At 41.8% G+C, this 22,448-nt stretch overlaps 1 protein-coding gene across 5 annotated transcripts in view; it reads right to left on the bottom strand.

The window, feature by feature from the left end:
• The window catches only part of LOC134540940 (rho GTPase-activating protein Graf), a 189,710-nt gene that overhangs the window by 116,333 nt on the left and 50,929 nt on the right, over nucleotides 1–22,448 (bottom strand). For all 5 annotated transcript variants that reach the window (XR_010076533.1, XM_063384024.1, XM_063384021.1 and 2 more), the window contains exon 2: nucleotides 8,438–8,595. Coding sequence is in view for 4 of the 5 variants with exons in the window: in XM_063384024.1 (XP_063240094.1) it covers nucleotides 8,438–8,595 (158 nt within the window). In the remaining variant the exon portion in view is untranslated. The remainder of the gene's footprint in view (nucleotides 1–8,437; nucleotides 8,596–22,448) is intronic.

The raw sequence follows: 22,448 nt of genomic DNA, 5'->3' as shown, positions 1-22,448 counted from the left end.
ATATAGTAGAGAAAAACTGATAATTTTAGAGGTTTCTAATGTGATGTCGTAAATAAACACATTTTTTTTGCGCTTAAATTGCAAACGCTGGCTGAACCCTACGAGATAGATCATGTTGTCGAATATTGTTGATTATTTGTTTTTGTTTTTAGTTGAACGAATTGTAAGTAAAATATTTTTTTTATTTAAGTATCGAAAATCGTAGTTTAAGGTAAGGTTAAGTTCAAAAAACAACTGAATAGAATAAGGTATCTTTTGTTGTTGATATTTGTTGATTATCTTTTGTTTTTAGTCTATATTTATATTTATAATTAGTATATTTTTTTAGTATCAGCATTGCACCCGTGCGAAGCCGGGGCGGGTCGTTAGTAAATAAATATTAGTAAGCTAAATCATGGACCCCACAAGGGTGGGGCAGGGTGGATCCCTGGGTCAAGGATTCGGCCCCAGCCCTGTTTATTTTTAACTGTTTAGCTATCATAATTTTCTTTACAAACTAGAAAAAAACATAATGGATATTTTATAAATAAAGATTAGTTTTGGACTTACAAAATAGTAACCATAAGTATACCCTGTATTTAGGTTAAGTAACATCCTAAAAAGAGTGTAGGCAAGAAATAACCATGCAATTATAGTGTAGCACGTGACTGTAAAATTTGGCGGGGGGAGGGGGGGGGGACCCGTCTCCGATCCTGGGTCCCCCGTAATCGAATGTCGGGGACATGAGCTAAATACCCTTCGGAGATTTCCAGAAATCTACGACGTTCCCTGGACAATTTGGGCGCGGTTATGCAATCAGAAACCAACTTCAAAGATCTGCTCGATACAGTAAAAAAAAAAAATTAACAGTGGACTGCCGAGAAGTTCCCCCCCCCCCCCCCTCTTTTATCATCACTCGCCACACGCCCTTTGCTGGGAAATGCACGAACGAATGGTTATAGTGGAGTTCATCGGCGGATTGCATATTCACAGCTCGGCACTCGGGTCACATGGGCGTGGCTAGGACTTGTGGGAGGGGTGGGCCGAAGTAAACTATAAGAAGATATTTTTGATATGCCACTTTTCGTCGAGCGAGGGAGCGATGAGGATGTTGGAATGTCAAGGAATATCCTCCAGATAAGACGGAAGCATCCTCCGGACTTTTTTTATATTTTTAATGTGATGCTTTTAAACACATTTTGAAGCTCTCTGAGGAACGTTAGGTGGTGTTTTTTTTTAAAAAAAAGCCCTTTAAAAAAATCATAAATATAAAATTTCATGTAATAGAATGTTTAAATTGAAGGCTACTCTCTAGTTTCGCAAGTTAATTGGCCCATGATCGAAAAATACGTCCTTTTAATATGGTTAACGAGTTACATTATCATTGGAGGGGAAAAAAGAAAGTTCTAGAAAGGGGGCAATGACCCCTAATGCCTTTCCCTGATTACGCCCTTGCGTCGAACAGTCTGACAATCCACTTCAACTCGCACCTTGCCCTACTTGCCTGTCTTCTCGTCCCGCCAGCCACGCGACTGAAGATAACTGGTCCAGTGTAAACCAGCCCTCAGGCGCGCGCCTCTCCCCCCTCCCCAGTTTTGTTGTGAAGGCTTTCTCCAGTTCGCCTCCTTCAGCCCGCCACAGAGTGTGGACTTAACGTAAATAAAACATTTAATGCCCACACATGCGTTACACCACACATTAAGGCATGTTAGCCCGCGCAACATGCATTTACTAAAAATAGTCTAGTCTGTAGGATGTTTAATTTTCTCTCTTTTAGTTATAGGTGCTGCTGTCTGGAGCGGATGTGAGTGGTTAGTGTTACCCTCACCGCCAGGGGCCCCTGCGTCCCTGGCCAGCGAATTCCAGTCCTGGACAAAATCAAAAATCAAGGCGGACATCGAGTCCAAGTGCCCAACCCCCGCATGGTAGACTCTTTCTACTCTGGCCAACTCTTCATCCAGACCATCCTCTGTCTCCTGTACTCTCCTACACTAATGCATGCAAACTTGCATCCCGCATGAAAGTGCCCAGGGTTTTCCCTGTGTCTATGCAGGTTTTACCTGGGCCCAACTTAACTAGTAGCTTAGACTAGAGATAAGAGTGAGGGGAGTTAGTCATGGCAACAATCGCTGCCATGGCTGGCCAATCCCCTCCTAGCACACGATGCATGTGACCCTCTCCCTGCATGGCTATTTCCAGCATGACTAAGGCGTGATAGGCTTCGGCCTGAGACGCACTTAGGTCCCTCCCTAACCCGGACCCCTCCCAAACACACATAGTTTTTAGTTAGGTTAGGAAAAAAAAAAAAAATCAGAGTGTGGACACTCGGAATGAGACGAGCTGACGTCGCGGATATTAGCTGCACGCCAGACCCAGGGATGCCAACTTGGGGGTTTTCCCCCCAAATTTAGGGGGAACCAAGATGTAATGGTTTTTTTTTTGACGTGACAAAGTCTAATAAATCGATGAACGCCGGCTGCACGCACGAAAAAGTGTCCCGTTACGCTCATTGAACGCTTGCGCCGCATCTGTCTCTCTTCCACTCGATTGGAACAACCATCGATTTGACTTTTTCGAGGCACATTAAACTTGAACCACTCCCATTCGTTTCCTACTTTTCCTATCATCGTCCTATCCTTTACAGAGTAACACAGATTGAAAGAAGTTAAATAGCAAACATGTATAAAAGTTATAGTTAAAATAAACTGTTCGTTAAAGTAATAAACATATTTGAATGAGTGTAAATAAAAGTAAATTTATCAATTAAATTGTAGATTTCATTTCACTTCTTTGTATCCATACAAAATAGTGATAATTCAATAAAAATGATTCAATTTTAATCATAAAAGTATGCAATCATTTCATCAATGTTTTGTTATGACGTCACGTTAAAATATCGTCCGTAAACCGACTTTACAGACAACCAATTTTTTTTTAGAAGGTACATGTTTTTTTTTTTTTGGCGGGTACATTATACTAAGAAATTGTTTGAGGGCGTGAAATTAAAGTGTGTATCTTGAAAACAAAAGAAAAAAAAGAACAGCCACACAAGTGGCGCTGGTGGCTGAATTTCGCACTACGACCAACAACTTGCTGGTCAAGAGAATTCTGTTTTTACTTTTACCGCTCAACGTTTTCACGTTGTATGATGTCTGGTTGAGGTTGTCTACTCGCGAGTTTTATTGGATTGCAAAGTAAGTCGTTTATGTTTTTTTATGTGGTACCAAGTAATAATAAAATAAAAGAATAATAATTAATTATTTGTGTTCAAATATTTTCCGGAATGCCAAAATAAAATAAAAATCAGCAAAAATATACGAAATGTTGGGAGACCGATCCAGAACTTCAAGGTTAGTAAACATGTATTCTAAAACCGAAATTAAATTCGTACAAGTGTAAAATTGTAGATACTGAATGTTATTATAAAAAATTACTATGCTCTGTTTGGGCAGAAAAATACGGAAATGTAAGGTTCAAGAGAAAATAATTTTAGCTCTCAAACAGGGTGTACAACGAAAACTTTCGGGGTTTTTAATCGAAATCTAGGGGGATTTGAAGTTGGTCCTCGGGGGAACATTCTGTAGGAGTTGGCAGTACTGGCCAGACCAGCGCCTGGTGTGAGTCTGTGAACAACAACACACACTCCTTTGTGTGTGCTACATTGCTAGTTCAGCTAATAACAGAGCAGATGCGCCAATGTCTACTACATTTCGAGAGCCAAGATCTTACCCGAACTCCTTTCCCTAGTTTATATCTTCTTCCACACTACTTCATTTACTTCCTCTGCCGACAAATCGAAACAACCTTTCAACGTAATTAATTTTAAAAAAATTTCGGGGGACATATATATATATATATATATACACAATGTTGGTATGTATGACGTCGCTAAACTCACACACCGTTTGACCGATCGCCATGAAAGGTGTCACATCGAAATGTTTTTTTATTGAGGTTTTTACTCTATCCTTTTTTTTTTGTAACTCGCAGCTAGATGACGCTGCAGCGCATCAACTTCTAAACCGTTCAACCGATCGTCATGAAAATTGATAGATATTTGAACACAGAGAATATTTTCCAAAAATATTGTTTATCCACTTGCGTTACGCTGGATATTAGTATTAGTGTGAATTATTTTAGGTTCTTTCGATTATATAGCGACTTGAATAGTAAAAAAAATTGTTCATTCACGTAATTTATTAATAAAAATGTATGTAATTATTATTTATACCAACATAAATTATACAATCTTATAACTATCAGTAATCTTTCATTTTTAAAATTTTTTAAAGTGCTTTATAGATTCTAAATTACATAAAACGATCCATTTTAGAAATATTGAGGTAAATAAATCAATAAACACTGGCAGGAAAACGTATTCCGGGTTCTGCTAGTACATATATTATGAGAGAGTTTACATTTGTGTGTTTGTTTCATATATTAGTGCTAACCCAAGATTTACTCCGATATTGATGAAATATTGCACACTTGCCGTTCGAAACCAGAGGAAGTTCACTCACTCACTGTCCACGCTAGGTTTGAGAAAACCAACCCCTATCTCCAATTATCGTAGCACTCAAAGCAGTATTTTCGGTACGTTAACATGAAAATTTTCGCTGTGCATTGTTGCTCTTCGACTTCAAGCGACTGCAGTTTCCCATCCGAACTGCACTCGTTATGCATGTCTACGAGGCGCAGGGACACACAACTTAGTGTAGCCAGTATTCAACATAAATAAGAATAAAAAAAGAGCAACGTTTTTCACACGGAACAACAATGCGTGGCTTTCTAACGAGTCAGCACGCCCGATAGTTTTTTTTTACGCTCAGGATGGACACACAAAAAAAAAGTGATCCGAGTCTTTCAGTACTCGCCAATTATGTGTAGCATCTAACCTCGCCAATTATGTGTAGCATGTAACCTCGCCAACGAGCAAATTCATGCGTTCTCACGTTGCAAATTCACTTATAAAGCGTAACTCGGACATCAAATTTAACGTAAAATTCTTAAAAAAATAATTTCGAGCGTAGTAAATATTCATGCAAATCTTAACGCGGATCACACGTAGTTTCCGCACCCGCCGCTAGAATTCGCTGCCGGAGCAGATACGTCGCCTACCGAATCATCTGATTAGCAGGCCGAAAATTTTAAACCACATAAAGCTCCCGAATACCAACAAGGAATTATTTTTAAAAACACTGCCCATCTTGTTAAAATTCATCAAACGGTCAGTACTACAAATTTTCTGTTTGGCTTTGTGAACTCTGGTTCGCGCCATCCGCCACAGATGGCAGCGCCGTGGTTGTTGTTACACATTTCCGTTCCACGCGACTTCCGTTCCATTCGCCTAATTACCCCCACCAAATGCCGTATACATAGAGCTAAGATGTCGCAATAAAAAAAACCTATCCTCATCCCACTGAAAGAAGCTTCTTCACAATACGTAAAGCCCGGTCAACCGCAGAGATACTTCAGCTGCTTCCATGTCAATAACAACAGCGCACACGCAAAAGAGAGTTTTTCCTTTAAGGCCCCCGCCTACCCGGGAACACACACGGTGCGCAGAGCTTCCGGAAAAACAACGCGATTTCAAAACTACTCAAGACATCCGAGTGGGGTCTGCTTACCAAAGCGTTTAATAGTTCGCTGAGGGCCGAAAAGTACTTTTGATTTAGGATTCAGTTTTTAAACTTTATCTTTAGAAGAGTTAAAATGGCTAAAACGCATGTTTTCAGAGTAATTTTTAGGCGTAAAACAAACAGTACAGAGTCTTGAAAGCACTTAAGGGACTTGCATTACACCTTTATCTTCATTTCTCCGCCGTGTAATGTCACGGTCGCCGCTCGATGCACGACGAGAAGACTGCGCGCCAGTCCAGAGGAGACACCGCGCTAGAAGCACCAGCGAGCGTCGCGCTTATCATCCCGCCTCGCTGGCACAGATAACACCCCTGACTAGGCGGGCCCCTTAAAGGCTTGTTGAAAGGGGTTATTCTGAACAACGGCGATACAACTGGCCCGGGTATTTGTAGTGACTGTCTCAGGGGAGGGGGAATGGGGACGATAACCTCTCCTCCTCCCCAACCCCAAAATTTTTTCATGTTAACTTACAGATATTTGTAAATTCATTCATTTTCATGAAAACACCTCTATCACTACTAAATAGTGTTCGCAGTAACACAGGGGATTCAGATTCTTATCCACGCATTTATGCTTTGTGTTGTCACAGTACCTCCAATAGTTAAAATTATTTGTAAACCGTTCCCTGGATAGGTTTCCCGGTATTAACTGAGCACATTAATAAAGCAAGACACTAAAAAAAAATTGTTGCACATTAGATTATAATTTTTTTTTAAATTTACACTTGAATGTAACATCAGTTAAAAAATATAACATTACGAACAAATTTAGGTAAGAAATACCCGGTATTATCTAGTTCTAGAGAGAGAAAAACACGTGTTTCATATATGCACAGGATTAAAGTTACAAAGTTTCAACATCTTTCCTTGTGGGTGTTACAAATTGCTTCTCGGCAACTGGTTTCCAAAGGGATCTTTTGTAGAAGGCCAGGAGATATATATATATTTTTTCTTTTTTTCTTTTCTGTGCATCCGACGCAGTGTCCGTGATGTGAACCGGCCTCCAAGGGATTACAAGCTGTGCCAGGCTATCACGCATGCACCAGCGGAAAGATAAAAAGAAAATGGGGGGGGGGGGGAAGAGGGGAGGAATAGCTGCAAACCCTTTCATGAATACGCGACGAAGCATTATAAGGTTTCAAAAAAAGTGGGGGGGGGGGGGACGTGGTACGCACGAAGGGTGACCATATCTCTCTGTGAACCCCAAGCGTTCTATCTAGCGACGGAAGGGAAATCCTCCACCCTTCCCATTGGAGTGGAAATCAATAAGCCTTCCCTAGCCACCGGTGGTGAAAGGGGGGGGGGGGGGGGGGGTCCTTAGCTGCGCGCATACGTCAGCAAATCCCGAACTAAGTACGCGCTCATCTGTTCAGCAAGCGAGTCGGGATTTTTTTTTGGAGGGGGAAAATGTTTCGCTTCTATATCAGACCAGCCGCCACAATTTTTTTAAAAAAAATACTTGTCGGTAAATAAACACCCTTCTCTTTCAGACAAGTAGTATAGACCGCGCCAGAGTTGGCTGATTTAAACCACAATGGTTTAAACCAAGTTTTTTTATTTAAAAAAACCTAATTTTTTTAAATAATGATTTTTTTAAAATATAATATTTTAAATTTCTTTAAAATAAAAAGTCTAATTCTACTCTAATAACAACAAAAAAAATATTTTGAAAGTCCAGAAAAACTGCAAATCTGACTGAGATTTAACAACATAAAGGTTATTTCCCCACAGGAGGATGATTCTCCATAGAATGGGTATTTCCCACAGAATAGGAATTAACTAAATTAGTATTTTTTTTTTTAATTTTGGAGGAGTATTTAGCTGGGTATAATTTACAACTTGTTCAGATAGTTTAAATGATAAGAGTGTGTGTGTTTGTGTTTGTGTGTATGTGTATGTGTATGTATATATATATATATGCTCCTATCAACCAGCGAAGATGAAACCCATTGGCAATGCATATTTCCTTGACCCTTGGCCGGTGGAGGAAATCTCAGCGGCGAATCCCAACTACAGCATGGTGGTCAACCCGCACTGCTGTCTGAGTAGCTCATACACACGCGGGCTTATACCATCTGTCAGCCCTCGAGCGAGTCCTATAGTCCCATACCGAGGCACTTCCACAATCTGGACTAGAGTATTCGGAGCCGTAACCGATTTCCAGAACGGGAAGTCTCGGCTCTAGTCTCCAACGGAACCGAAAATTCCCGGTACTAGATAGTTTATTATTATTATTATTATTAACGGCACAGTAGTCGGTGATGGAACTAGATATAGTCAAGTGTTGAACGATTGAAGTAAAATAAACATTCGTGTTACAAATTTTTTTTTATTGCAAAAGGTATCTACCAACGTGAACAAATCTATTTATTCTCAGTCTTACTCTCACCCCATAAATTTTAACAAATAACCATTTTAACGCATGCAAAATCACGGAATAATTGACTTTAAATAAAGTTTTATCATTTTCATAACAAAGAAAAAAAAGATATATAGTAGATATTTATTGGCGCAACAACCGCAGGCACACACACCAGATAACCCTCCCCCCCCCCCCCCCCGGAAACAATTGTCTCGCCCGAGGAGAGTATGAAAAGAAGGTAACTTTAACGATCAAAAAGAGAAAAAAAATATATGCTGTCGATGTCGAGTCCCGAAAGAACCGGTAATCGACTTAAAATTTTCCCGGTTCAATTAATGGTATCAAAAGTACGGGTATTTCCCGGTACTTTCGGGACCGGGATTTCCCAGTTCCGGAACCCTTGACCTGGACAGAGTTCTTTCTGCCGGTGTCGGGGTCCAAGACACCCGCGGACTCACCATCATGTCGCGCTGGTCCTCGATGCTGGCGATGAGGCGGCCGAACTCCTTCAGCGACATGGAGATGCTCATCTCGTCGTCCGTCAGGTTGGCGCCGATGCACTCGAAGTTGAAGTCCATCAGGCTGCTGGAGAGCGCTCGCTGGGCTCGGGACAGGTCTGCCAACAAAAAATAATAGTAAATAACTGAGAGTAGTCTACGTCCCGAAACCACGACAACGTTGATGGAGTCACGAAACTGTGGAGACCTTTATGCGAGTCACGAAACGGTGGAGACTTTTATGCGACGTTGATGGCTTCATCAGACAGCTGAGCCTTTAAAGCGACAACGTTGATGGAGTCACCAGATAGCGGAGACTTTTATGCGACAACGTTGATGGAGTCACCAGAAAGTGGAGACTTATGCGGCAACGTTGATGGCTTCACCAGACAGTGGAGACTTTTATGCGACAACGTTGATGGAGTCATCAGACAGTGGAGACTTTTATGCGACAATGTTGATGGCGTCACCAGACGGTGGAGACTTTTATGCGACAACGTTGATGGAGTCACCAGACGGCGGAGACTTTTATGCGACAACGTTGATGGAGTCACCAGACGGCGGAGACTTTTATGCGACAATGTTGATGGAGTCACCAGACGGTGGAGACTTTTATGCGACAACGTTGATGGAGTCACCAGACTGCGGAGACTTTTATGCGACAATGTTGATGGAGTCACCAGACGGTGGAGACTTTTATGCGGCAATGTTGATGGCGTCACCAGACGGTGGACACTTTTATGCGACAACGTTGATGGCGTCACCAGACGGCGGAGACTTTTATGCGACAATGTTGATGGAGTCACCAAACAGAGGAAACTCTAATGCCCAGCTCAATTCTTCACCAGGACCATACTTTCTGAGAAATTGCCTCCGATATTATGTTTTTTTTTTCGTGTAACATCTTAGCTGTCAGTGTATGGAATTTTCTAGGAGTAATTTCGTGAAATGAACGTAAGTGGAAAAAGACAGCAAAAATACGGAATCCCGGCTTTAGACCTGATGTTCGACAAGAAATTTTCTAAATAAATAAATAAATAAATAAACTGTCCAGCGTGTTAAAATTCATTAAACAGTTACAACTATAAAAATTCCCTTTGGCTTTGTGAACTTTGGTTCACGCCATCCGCCACAGATGGCAGCACCGTGGGTTACATTGTTTCCGTTCCGCGCGCCGTCCGTTTTCCATTCTCAAAGTTACCTCCACCGAATGCCCGCCGTGCCGACAGCCAAGATGTCACACACGTCAACAAACCCGGTGAAATGTAAACTGTGCGAGTACACGTCGTTTTGCCTAAAGTCATTTAGCCTAAAATGTTCTTTAGGCTAAATGACTTTAGGCAAAACGACTTTAGGCAAAACGTCTTTAGGCAAAATGACTTTAGGCCAAACAACTTTAGGCAAAATGACTTTAGGCCAAACAACTTTAGGCAAAATGACTTTAGGCCAAACAACTTTAGGCAAAACGACTTTAGGTAAAACGACTTTAGGTAAAACGACTTTAGGTAAAACGACTTTAGGCAAAAAGAATTTTAGGCAAAACGAATTTTAGGCAAAACTAAGGTGGTGAAACACGATTAGGCAAAACTATTTTAGGCAAAACGACGCCACCCCAACTGTGCACGGGCCCCTGAAGGTCCGCGCGCTATGGAGGCAAGCGCGTCTCCTGAAAAAAAAAAAAAAAAAGGAGGGAGAGGACGCAGGGTACATCTACGTTAACTTAAATACTTTAATTCACGTGTTAAACATTCCTTTCATGTAGAGTTACTTGAAACTATATTAAATAACAGCATTTCGAGTCCATACCATTTGTGAAGATGCCATGCCTTATTTAAGATCCTTCGTGCTGAAGCACTCAGAACGCGCCACTCATCCACATTACAAACCGCCAGTGTGGATAAATAGATTTGGAGTGAGCAAGTTCCGTAGTTTGTGTTGTTGCCACAGCGAAAGAAATACAACAAAAACAAAAGACGATTTATACTATGCTTTGTTGAGCAGGAAAGAGCTGTGCAGCAGGAAGTGGCGTGATTATGAACTCACCAGTGTCAGGGATGCCAACTTGAGTTTTTTTTCCTCCAATTTAATGGGGAACCAAGATGTAAAGTTTTTTTTTATATGGTACATTTATTTAGGGGGATTTTTTAGTGGGTACATTATTTAAGTTTTTTTTTGAGGGCGTGAAATTTAAGTGTACATCTTGAAAACAAAGTGAAAAAAAAGAACAGCAACCCAATTTGTGTTGGTGGCTGAATTTTGTACTACGACCAACAACTTGCTGGTCAAGAGAATTCCGTTTTTACTTTTACCGATCAACGTTTTCACGTTGTCAGTTGTCACATTGAGGTTGTGTCAGTTAATTTGTTTCTACTCGCGAGTTTTATTGGATTGCAAAGTAAGTCGTTTGTTTTTCTGTAGCGCCAAGGAATAAAAAAACAAGAATAATAATGATGAAATCTGTTCCAGAATGCCAAAAGAGAAAAAAAAAATGCAGAAATTTTTTTGAAATGTTGGGAGACCGATCCGGAACTTCAAGGTTAGTATACATGTATTCTTCAAACCGAAATTAAATTCGTACATGTATAAAATTGTAGATACATAATGTTATTTTTCAAAATGACTATGTTACGTTTGGGCAGAAAAATAACGAAGTGCAAACACGCATAATCTACATTGAAAGAGAAAAAACGAGGTTCAAGGGAAAATAATTTTAGCTCTCAAATAGGGCGTAAAATTAAAACTTTAGGGGGTTTTAAATCGGCATTTGGGGGGATCTGTAGGAGTTGGCATCACTGGCCTGTGTGTGTGTGTGTGTGTGTGTGTGTGTGCGTGTGCGTGCGTGTGCGTGCGTGAGTGTGCGTGAGCGCGCGACCAGTATGCGAGTATCCGTGTTTGGCTTGATGTCGCCGCGGCGTGGCGCGTTCCTATTGGCTCTCCCGCAGGTGGGCCCCGACGCGAAGGGAGTTGGAGGGGGACGCACCACAACGCCGAAATAATACCACAACGCCGAACGTACAATAACACCCGAAAACCATAACACCGAATGCCAAAATTGACTACAACGCCGACAGTTAGAAAACTGCTTGTATTTCGGCGTTGTGGTACACAGCAGAGTTTTCTAGCTGTCGGCGTTGCGGTCAATTTGGCATTCGGCGTTGTGGTATTCGGCGTTGTGGTATTTCGACGTTGTGGTAACGACCCGAATTGGAGCCTCTGAACGCTGTTTTTCGCAACAGCATTCTTTCCTTGGGTAACCGCCCTCCACCCCCCCCCCCCAACCGAAAAAAAAAATTCTTCCCGGAGCCGCTCTGGGCCGTAGGATCTTTGAATATATATACTGTATAGAAGTCGCGAGTGGATAGGATTCACTCTACGTTTTTTCAGAAGCTTAGGATGAGCAGCTTGGGAACTTCACCGCTGCAGTGCGCTGCCGTGACGCCCTGTATCGTCTTAGTTGTTATTTACACGTTAGAGCGCAGCACTGTCGCCCGCTGTCATTCCCCGCACCCCCCCCCCCCCCCGGCCCATCATTCACTGCAGCTCAAGGTTGTTCAACGGGAGGGGGAAGGGGTGTTTGAAGAGTTCGACACTTGTCCGCTAGGGACCACCACAAGTAGATGCCCTAGAGATGGTGGCGATTGCGGCGGTGAATTAACCAACTACCTCAAAATCGTATTAGAAATTTTAACCTGGGCTGGCGACTTCTATACAGTATATATATTCAAAGGTAGGATGCTGTATCTCGGGCCTGGGTCCCGCCCTTCGGCCCCGGAGAAGGGATTATCGGGACTGCAAGCGGACCACGTGTCGCGTCCAGGAATAGCGAGGCGGCTGGCTATCTCCGCACCGGCCGGCTAAAAGCACCAGACCCCGGCGGGCGTGTTATCGCCGCCATTTACAATCTCGAGTACTTCCTGCCGCCAGACTTTTTGACTTCCGCTCTCCTTCTCGCGCCCCCGACACCCGCGGACCGTCATGCGTCACCTCCTCCCTCCCTCCCCCCCCTCCCCCCACATCGTACTGGCGTCCGCACGCGAAAAACCTCTCAAGATCTGTGCTGATGACGGACAAGTAGTTCTGTTCCCCGGTTTTTTTTAAAACTGTGTCTTCAGAAGAGTGAAAACGGCCAAAACTCGTGTTTTCAGAATGATATTCGGGCATGAGACACCCGCCACAGATTCTTGAAAGCACTAAACTGTGTCTTCAGAAGAAGAAAAAAAAGCTAAAACTCGTGTTTTCAGAATAATATTCGGGCACTAGACACCAGTCACAGATTCTTGAAAGCACTCAACTGTGTCTTCAGAAGAGTGAAAATGGCTAAAACTCGTGTTTTCAGAATAATATTAAGGCATGAGACACCCGTCACAGATTCTTGAAAGCACTAAACTGTGTATTTACAAGAGTGAAAACGGCTAAAACTCGTGTTTTCAGAATAACATTCGGGCACGAGACACCCGTCACAGATTCTTGAAAGCACTAAACTGTGTCTTCAGAAGAGTGAAAATGGCTAAAATTCGTGTTTTCAGAATAACATTCAGGCACGAGACAACCGTCACAGATTCTTGAAAGCACTAAACTGTGTCTTCAGAATAGTGAAAACGACTAAAACTCGTGTTTTCAGAATGATATTCGGGCATGAGACACCCGCCATAGATTCTTGAAAGCACTAAACTGTGTCTTCAGAAGAAGAAAAATGGCTAAAACTCGTGTTTTCAGAATAATATTCGGGCACTAGACACCAGTCACAGATTCTTGAAAGCACTCAACTGTGTCTTCAGAAGAGTGAAAACGGCTAAAATTCGTGTTTTCAGAATAACATTCAGGCACTAGACACCAGTCACAGATTCTTGAAAGCACTCAACTGTGTCTTCAGAAGAGTGAAAACGGCTAAAACTCGTGTTTTCAGAATAATATTAAGGCATGAGACACCTGTCACAAATTCTTGAAAGCACTAAACTGTGTCTTCAGAAGAGTGAAAACGACTAAAACTCGTGTTTTAAAAATAATATTCGGGCATGAGACACCCGCCACAGATTCTTGAAAGCACTAAACTGTGTCTTTACAAGAGTGAAAACGGCTAAAACACGTGTTTTAAGAATAATATTCGGGCATGAGACACCCGTCACAGATTCTTGAAAGCAACCCAAAGGGACTTGCACAACAACTTCATCTTCGGTTCTACGCCGTATGTTGGTACAATCACCGCTCGAATCACACAGTTTCCATGCGCTACGACGAGAAGACAAGTGCGCTAGTTCGAAGCCTTGATGGAGAAGTAGTCAGTCAAGACAGTAGTTTTTAGTGGCTAACTACGATGAAGCAGAAAACACACCACATAACATCTGAATGCAAAGTTGCATTTTCTTGGCCTCTGGGTGTAGAACGTGTCATATAATTGCAGCTGCCATCATCAGGTAGACTAAGTCTGACTGACGTCAGATGATGGCAGCTACAATGACTGCCGAAACGTCGCAAGACAATTTTGCCTACACCCAGAAGCCAAGAAAATGCAGACAACGGCCGTGAAAGCCAGCGATCTTTATTAAATGCAAAGTTACTAACACCACATGCAGCTTTAGAGATTCAACTAAATTCGTGAAATTAATCGAAATTTCAACAAAAAAAAACCTTTTACTGAAAGCGAGGAGTGAGGTATAGAAATTTTCCCCCTCTCCTCCATCGAGTGCCCCACTCCCGAGTGTTTCACTGTTAATTACGTCGCCTACAGGCTGTGAAGAAGTTTCACTTTAAAAAAACCACTGCAACGAGGCAATTGAAGCCTAACATTAAGGGGCCGGTCTAGGTGCGGGTGTTTTTGTGTTGAGGCGGGACGATAAGTGCGACGCTAGCTGGTGCTTCTAGCGCGGCATCGGCCCTAAGGGCAAGGTATAGCATTGGGCACTGTGAGATCTTAAGGGTGACCGTAACACTATTCGGCGGAGAAATGAAGATAAATATATAATGCCAAGTCCCTGGAGTGCTTTAAAGAATCTCTACCGGATGTTTCATGCCTAAATATTATTCTAAAAACACAAGTTTTAATCCACTGTCACTCATAAAAAAACACAGTTTAAAAAATATACGGAAACAGACACCACTCGGATATCGAACAATCTTCAAATCGTTGTCGCTTCTTCTGTATCTCTGCCCACCACGTGTGTGTCCGAGCCGGGGGGGGGGGGGGGGGGGGGGGGATGGCGGTCCTAGACTTTGCCTATTTACTTTTGAGGGGCCGTTGTAGTCAATTTGCCATTCGGCGTTATGGTTTTCGGCGCTATTGTACGTTCGGCGTTGTGGTATTTCGGCGTACGGCATAAGCCGCCCCCAAAAGACCAGACCTGACCAAACCAATGCGGACTTAAAGTCCAAGTGCCCCACCCCACGCATAGTAGAACTTCTACCACACCCCACTATTCTTCCAGGACCATCCTTCTATTCCTGTAATCCACCTGCTTGTAATAATGCATGACCTTTGCGTCCCGCATGTATGTGCCCAGGGTTTTCCCTCTGTCTATGGATGTTTTACCTGGGCCCAACTTATCTAGTTTTAGTCTAGAATTAAGAGTGAGGGGAGTTAGTCATGGCGAAAACGTCTGCCATGGCTGGCCAATCCCCTCCTAGCACATGATGCACGTGACCTTCTCAGCATGGTTAAAAACCCGCATGTTTAGAGCGTATAGGGCTTGCCTACCTAGACCCCTGCCGTACACACTTAAGGTGGGTTTACGATTGAAAATTAAGAATTAAGACTTAAGACTTAGTCGGATACTTACCATATGACTCTATGTAAACTAGTGGAATGGTTTATGATTGTCGTGTGTGAATTTTGACGGGTCGTGTGCGAACCATATGATGACTTAAGACTTAACAGAAATGGTTATATTTTATATTTTTCGTTAAGACTTAAGGGAAGCGACCAATCACAACAAACCGGAACCTTTAAACCGGAAGTTTATGTCTTATTATTGGACCGAGCGAGGCAGTATTTTGGGTTACAACTCGTATATTTGTCATTTGTAATCATCATCCATTTCGAAAAATAGATATTCCATTTGTCAATAACCTATTTCATACCTGCTTCTCCGTTTAGAACAATGGCCGACCATGTGTTTTGTGCTGTGATTGGTCAGAATTAACGACTTCTATGTCAATCATAAACTGGAAAATGTAGTTTTGACTTAATCGTGTGCTCGATGTTAAGTTATAATTCTTAAGGAAATCAATCGTAAACCCAGCTTTAGTTTTAACTTAGGTAGGTTAGGGGGAAAAAAAACGAGAGGGACGGGGATGGTGAGGAGGGGGAACAGGGTTCGAAGAAACTGCGAGACCTCGCGGTCACTAGTCGTGATTCACACCGACGTGACCCAGAGAAGGGCGGACCGAACAGTCGCTGAGGCCGTAGCGACGTGGGCCCCGGTGGAAGTCACGTCTCGAGCGGCCCAAGTCGTATCAGAACCTACCTACCCCTCCCCGCCCTCCTGTTCCGACACCAACACAACCATAACCTTCTCCAAACACACACACGCTTCGGTATTCTGCCCACGTGATCCTCCAGCACGGCGTCACCGGCCGAGATAGCAGACCCCGTTGCTCAGCTGCTTAAGGCCCTGTCACGCAGGTCAAAAACTTTCGCCATCCGAAACCTTCCAGTGTAATAAACCTGTTTTTCCTGTAGACTTAGTAGGTACTTAAAAAAAAAAAAAAAAAAAGTAGAAACGTACGAGCTATGGCTAGAGACCGGAAAAATTCGCGGGTTCAATGACCTCCAGGATAGACTCTAATATCCTCTACACACTCGGGCAAATGCCAACTGTTCATTGGCTGCTGACTTGTGAGTCGTCTCGACTGGGTGGCCTGTGATTCGACACTTCTATGAGTGAGGGTCTCTAATTGGCCCTCAGTCCTCCAGATTAACAGTGAACCAATGACAGAAGCAGCACTAAGGTATAATTATTTGAATTTTAGCATAACACGAAACGAACCCGCGAATTTTTCAGGTCTCTAGCTATGGCATAAGTCAAGAAGACATTTGAACAGTGAACAGAGGCGGAACACAGGTAATATACAAATAATTTAGGTGTTAACACCCCAAAAGGGTTGGTGGGTGTTAAGGTGGATCGTAATATATAAATTTTGATGAGGTCCTCTAGCTTATGGGAAAGCAAAAATATTTTAATAAATAAAAGTTGAAAAATTGAGCCAAGAAATTACTGATTTTCGGCTCACCAGCATGCTTCGTCGAATAAAGTTGGAGTGTTCTTTAAATGATACATGCACTGGGGAATTCTGATTTAATGCAGTCTTGCACGGTTATGGAAAAATACCGAAAATTAAGAAAATAAATAAAAATATGAAGATATAAAATTTACAGAAAACAAGACTGAATCAGCTGATGTCGGACAAATGCAACCAACGATGAAACTAAAAAAACCTTATGTACAACACAACGACGACAGTACGGACAAAAAATGTTCAACATATAGATACCATACAGCACAAGAATTCCGTTGAAGGAACTTAAGTCATGAAAAACAATATAACACAGTGGGCTTAAAATGCAGGCAGACAAAAAACATGGACAACGCAGCAAACATAAAAAACACAGCGATGAAGATGAACAAGTACTATGGACAAAACAACGACGATAGCACTGACGAACTCAGAAGGTTTCCGGTGACAAAACAGTCGCGACGTTTCGGGAACTGACATCTGTTCCCGTCATCATGCACAAACTGTGCAAAATTGGAATGGCGTTATGTCAAAAAAAATACATTAAATTAAAGTTGGAGTGTTATGACGTCACCAAAAACGTCATCAGCGCAGCCATGTTAGCTTGACAAGTTGGATGACGAGTTTCTACACAAATATTTTTTTTATATAGGACGTGTTATAAAATAATGTTGGACGCTGGATGCAATCGGCCAATCAAAATCGTGCCTAGCAAAAAACGAAAATGACATCCGTTTCCGACACAACTATTCTTTAAAATGGCAAAGAACTCATGGCCGTTTAAAAAAGGTTATAAAAAGTAAAATAACTAAAATAATGTTAATATGAATGTCGTAATGCGAAATAATTTTATGTGTGAAAAGGAAACATTTCTTAAGACTTATTGATACGCTTTTGAAAAATTTTCAAATTGTACAAATTCAAAAATTACATCCGACACTGATTCATTATTTAATTTCACAACTATATAAAAATTTAAACGACTGATATAGCTCAGACCAAAAATAACTTTTAATATTGTGTCATGATTTAAAACACGTGTGAGGTTACCTGTCGAAATTTATTTGATGGAAAAAAAAAACGGAAGCCTGTTTCCGTCCAATACTACCCCTTCCAACTATATTGTCAAATTTGACAGCAATAGAGATAATAATAAGTTGAAACTGTTAGTGACTCAGGTGAACTATTCACGCATAAATTGTCTATTGCATGCGCCTCAAGTTTTCCGTTTGAAATCTTACAAGTATTTTCACGGGTATCAACAATTCAGAATCAAAAATTTTCAGGACAATCTATATGGGGTATATAACTTTTTGTTTATTTAAATAATTTTTTTTTGCCCTTTAGTCTTTCGTGTGCATTGTAATCCAGTTCTAGCCATTTTCAGTTTCGTGTGTCTAGCTCATCGAGAAGTTAGTTTAAAATCGATTACGATTTTTTTTCTTTTTACCCGAACAGACAGACAGACATACAAGAGAGCGAGTTAATAAAAATGTGGTAGTAAAATACATGTTCAAGAAGCGCGGATGGATCGTTACCACAACGCCAAAATACCATAACGCCGAATGTCAAAATTGACCACAACGCCGACTGTGCCACAACGCCGAACTACCACAACGCCGAAATACCATAACGCCGAATGTCAAAACTGACCACAACGCCGACAGCTAGAAAACTGCTGTGTACCACAACGCCGAAATAACAACTGAATGAATTTGTGTGTGTTTCTTAAATGTACCTTAACGCCGAAATACCACAATCAAACCTAACCTAACCTAGTCTAACCTAACCTAACCTTTGTGGCAGTCCTGCAATGACATTTTTCGGCGTTAGTGTATCTCGGCGTTGTGGTACACAGCAGTTTTCTAGCTGTCGGCGTTGTGGTCAATTTGGCATTTCGGCGTTATGGTGCGTCCCGAGCGCGGATAACCCTAGCGACAAGACGGGATTTGGGTCATCGAGCGAATTACATACAAGGAAAAAGAACGAACAAGAGGGGTGATTGGGGAGGGGAGGGGTTATTGGGAATGAGGAGGTGGGAGGGGTTATTGGGAATGGGGAGGGGGAGGGGTTATTGGGAATGAGGAGGTGGGAGGGGGTTATTGGGAATGAGGAGGTGGGAGGGGTTATTGGGAATGGGGAGGGGGAGGGGTTATTGGTAGGGACCGGAAAAATTCGCGGGTTCAATGATCTCTAGGATGAACTCTATAGTTCTACGTACACTCGGTCAAAAGTCACCCACTCATTGGCTGCTGTCTTGTGAGACGTCCCAACGCAGCAGCCTGTGATTCGATAAAGCTTTGGTTGGGTGTTTCTCATTGGCCCAGAGTCATCCAAGTAGAGTTGTGAGCCAATAGCAGAGGCAGCACTGAGGTATAACGATTTGTATTTTAGCCTATCGCGAAATGAATTCGCGAATTTTTCCGGTCTCTAGTAATATGACATCCTTTCTACTTCAAATGTACGTAAGAAAATTATTTTAGTATTATATCACTAGCAAATCGGTGACGCGAACCCGTAAGTTTGGCTCCAACCAATAATAACTTAAAATTAGAAGAAATGTAGTTTTATCATTGAAAAAATAAAAGAAACTCAAATCAACAAATAATCAACATTCACTACGTAAATAAATAAACAAACGAAATATATAAAAAAGAAAAAAAATGGTGCGTTAGAAGTTATACTTACTTGGCATAGAAATAATAAAAAATAATGTTACTTTTGCACGCAAAAAATTAATAATACAAATAAAATAATAAGTTCAGTGGAGTGATATAATAAATACGATTGATGAAATATAAATTCAATCAAACATGCAACATTTCTAGAATCCAAGATTTATTATTAAAATTTTATTAATATTTTTTTTATAAATTCTAAAAAATTTTCAGTATTTCTATCATTAAAATTACGGATTTTCAAGATGGCGGCCGTAACTAAACTTGCAACAGTGACGTCATAATTCAAAATTACGGAATATTATAGATAACAAAATTGCAGTGAAGTCGTCATCCAAGATGGTCATAAAAGTCACGGTCATCTAAGATGGTCGCCGTGACATCACAATCCAAGATGGCGGTCGGCACTTCCGCCTGCCACCTGCGCCAGAAGGCAAAAAAAAAAACATATTACTCGCGCCTTTTAGCTATTATCACAAGTCTAAAAACACAGTATAACACTTAATCAGAAATTAAAAGTACTTTTCGGCGCTCAGCGAATTCCTAAATTCTTAAATGCTTTTCGTAAGCAGGCCCCACTCGGATATCTTGAGTAGTTTTGAAATCGCGTTGTTTTTCCTTAAGCTCTACGCACCGTGTGAGTGCCCGTGTAGAATGAGCCCTTAAAAAAGGTACACGTATATGAATTTTAGCCTATCACTAGATACCGGAAAAATTCGCGGATTCATTTCACGACAGCCTGAAATTAAAATACGTACACCTCAGTGCTGCCTCTGCTATTGGCTCACAACTCACCTGGATGACTCTGGGCCAATGAGAAACACTCAACCGAAGCTGTATCGAATCACAGGCCACTACATTGGGACACCTTCGCAAGACTGCAGCCAATGAGAGGGTGACATTTGATCGAGTTAACGTAGAACTATAAAGTTCATCCTAGAGGTCATTGAACCCGCGAATTTTTCCGGTCCCTACCTATCACGAGATTAATACGTGCATTTTTTTTTCCTGTCTCTACGCATTAGCGACGCGTTAGTCGGAATTGACGCCTACGCAGCCATTTGGGTGGGAGCTCGGGGGCGGAGGAGGGGGGTGGGGAAGAATCTGTTCTGGCCCCCGCACACGTGACGAAGACGACGCATTGCGTCACACGATTCCAAAGGCCGTACGCACGTGCGTACCATTCCCACCTCCCACACATTCTCTCTCTCTCCTCGTAGAGCACACCATTCATGGGCGTCGCAAGGATATATTTTTTGGAAGGACTTCAATTGATTTAGTTGTTGAGGAATATCCATCCCCTGGAGAAAAAAAAAGTGGGGGGTTTGAAAAAAAATGGGGTTTGAAGACGCAAAAAGGTGGTTTTTAGGCATTTTTTCTTTCCTAAATATTTTAATTAATGTTGGTTGCAATATATAACTTATTTAAAAAATATATATATATTTTCAGAGAACAAATTTGTAAAAACACAGTTAACATTATCTGCTGGTGGTATATCCACACAAAATCATTAATTTAAACATCAGGTGAAACCTGAATGTTACACTTAAATGCCGCAGCAGTATTAAGAATATTTCGCACATGTCCACAAACATAGGTAATAAAGTGATTATATCCACTATTATTATAGTATCTCTCCTCGGTATCGGACCTGATTTTGATTTTACACGAAGATCGAATTAAAAAGTGCCAACATTACCACGATTGGACTACATGCATCGTGCGCAACATATGGGTTATATCACAGAAATAATATTTTTAATATAACTACGAAACTAAATATATTATTGGAGGGGACGAAATTGAAGACTTTTATTATTGGGGGGGGGGGGGGGGGACGGACGTGTCCCCCCCGTCCCCCCCGGTTGCAACGCCCATGCACCATTCCCGTCCAATCATAAGTCTCAGGGGCGTGTTCGAATAAAAGGAGCATTTTGTAAACGAAGAGAGGCACACATGAACCGTTTTCTCCAAACAAATCTCTCGGTACACGGCATCTGGCGGGAGTGAATTCGCGAATGCGACAGAAGTAAAAAGGAACGGAAATGTGTAACAAACACGGTGCTGCCATCTGTGGCGGGTGGCGCAAAGTAAAGTTCAAAAAAAGCCACAGGGACACTTTATAATATCAACGGTTTAGTGCATTTTAACAAGATGGGCAGTATTTTAATAAAATTCCTTGTGAAAAATTAGGTCTACTGCCCTTAAACCGAGGTTTGGTGTTTTTTTTTCTTTTTTTTTTTCTTCTATCGGAGCTTTTTCATTATATTATTTAAAATTTCGGGTACACATCACTAGGGAGTAGGCCTACTGAAAACCTTGTTCACCTTTTTTTTTTTTTTTAATGTTCTTCGATATTTCTTCCGCACTTTGCATCAAACAAAATGCCATATAGCTGTGTGTTTGTGTGTGCGCGCGTTCGTGTGTCCTTGGCTGAGACTATTAGCTTGTATCTTAGCACCGTACGTGAATTTGCCGCCTTCAGAGCACGCTATTAGGGTTGCTGAACAGCTGAGTCGCTTCTGGAATATTAACATATCGATAGCTGAACATATAGCCTTGCGGGAGTTTTTAAAAAAATGTCCGCCTGGCCTCGATGGGCTTCAAAACCAGACTTGACTGTGCGTCGGTTATCAGCGGCAGGCACGCGTCGCAGATAAGCCCGCCTCTCGCTGTGCCGTTCGCGAATTCGTGACGAACCAGCGCTGCAGGAAACTACTCAGAAAATAATAATAATAATAATTGTGTGCGTATGTAAGCACGTCAGAACTCATACTTAGGGACACCTGTATTTCGCGAATACATTTAGTGTCTAGGTACATCGCAAAACACCGTAATTTTTTTCTTGCAGTTATTGGCTGTGGTCGGCGAGAGGTGTTTTCTCGCACTTGACGGGGCCAATGGGAATGTGGATACCGTACTGCTGCACGCACACGATTCGCCATTATTCAAAGAAAAAGCTACAGTGTTCTGTGACATACCTTGACACGAAATGTATTCGCGAAATACAGGTGTCCCTACTCATACTTACTTTGCGAAATAAAATAAAAAATTGGTTGTCTGTA

Source organism: Bacillus rossius, chromosome 17 (genome assembly GCF_032445375.1).
Source record: "Bacillus rossius redtenbacheri isolate Brsri chromosome 17, Brsri_v3, whole genome shotgun sequence".
Taxonomy (NCBI): Eukaryota; Metazoa; Arthropoda; class Insecta; order Phasmatodea; family Bacillidae; genus Bacillus; species Bacillus rossius.
This window is presented reverse-complemented; position numbering and strand designations above follow the sequence as displayed.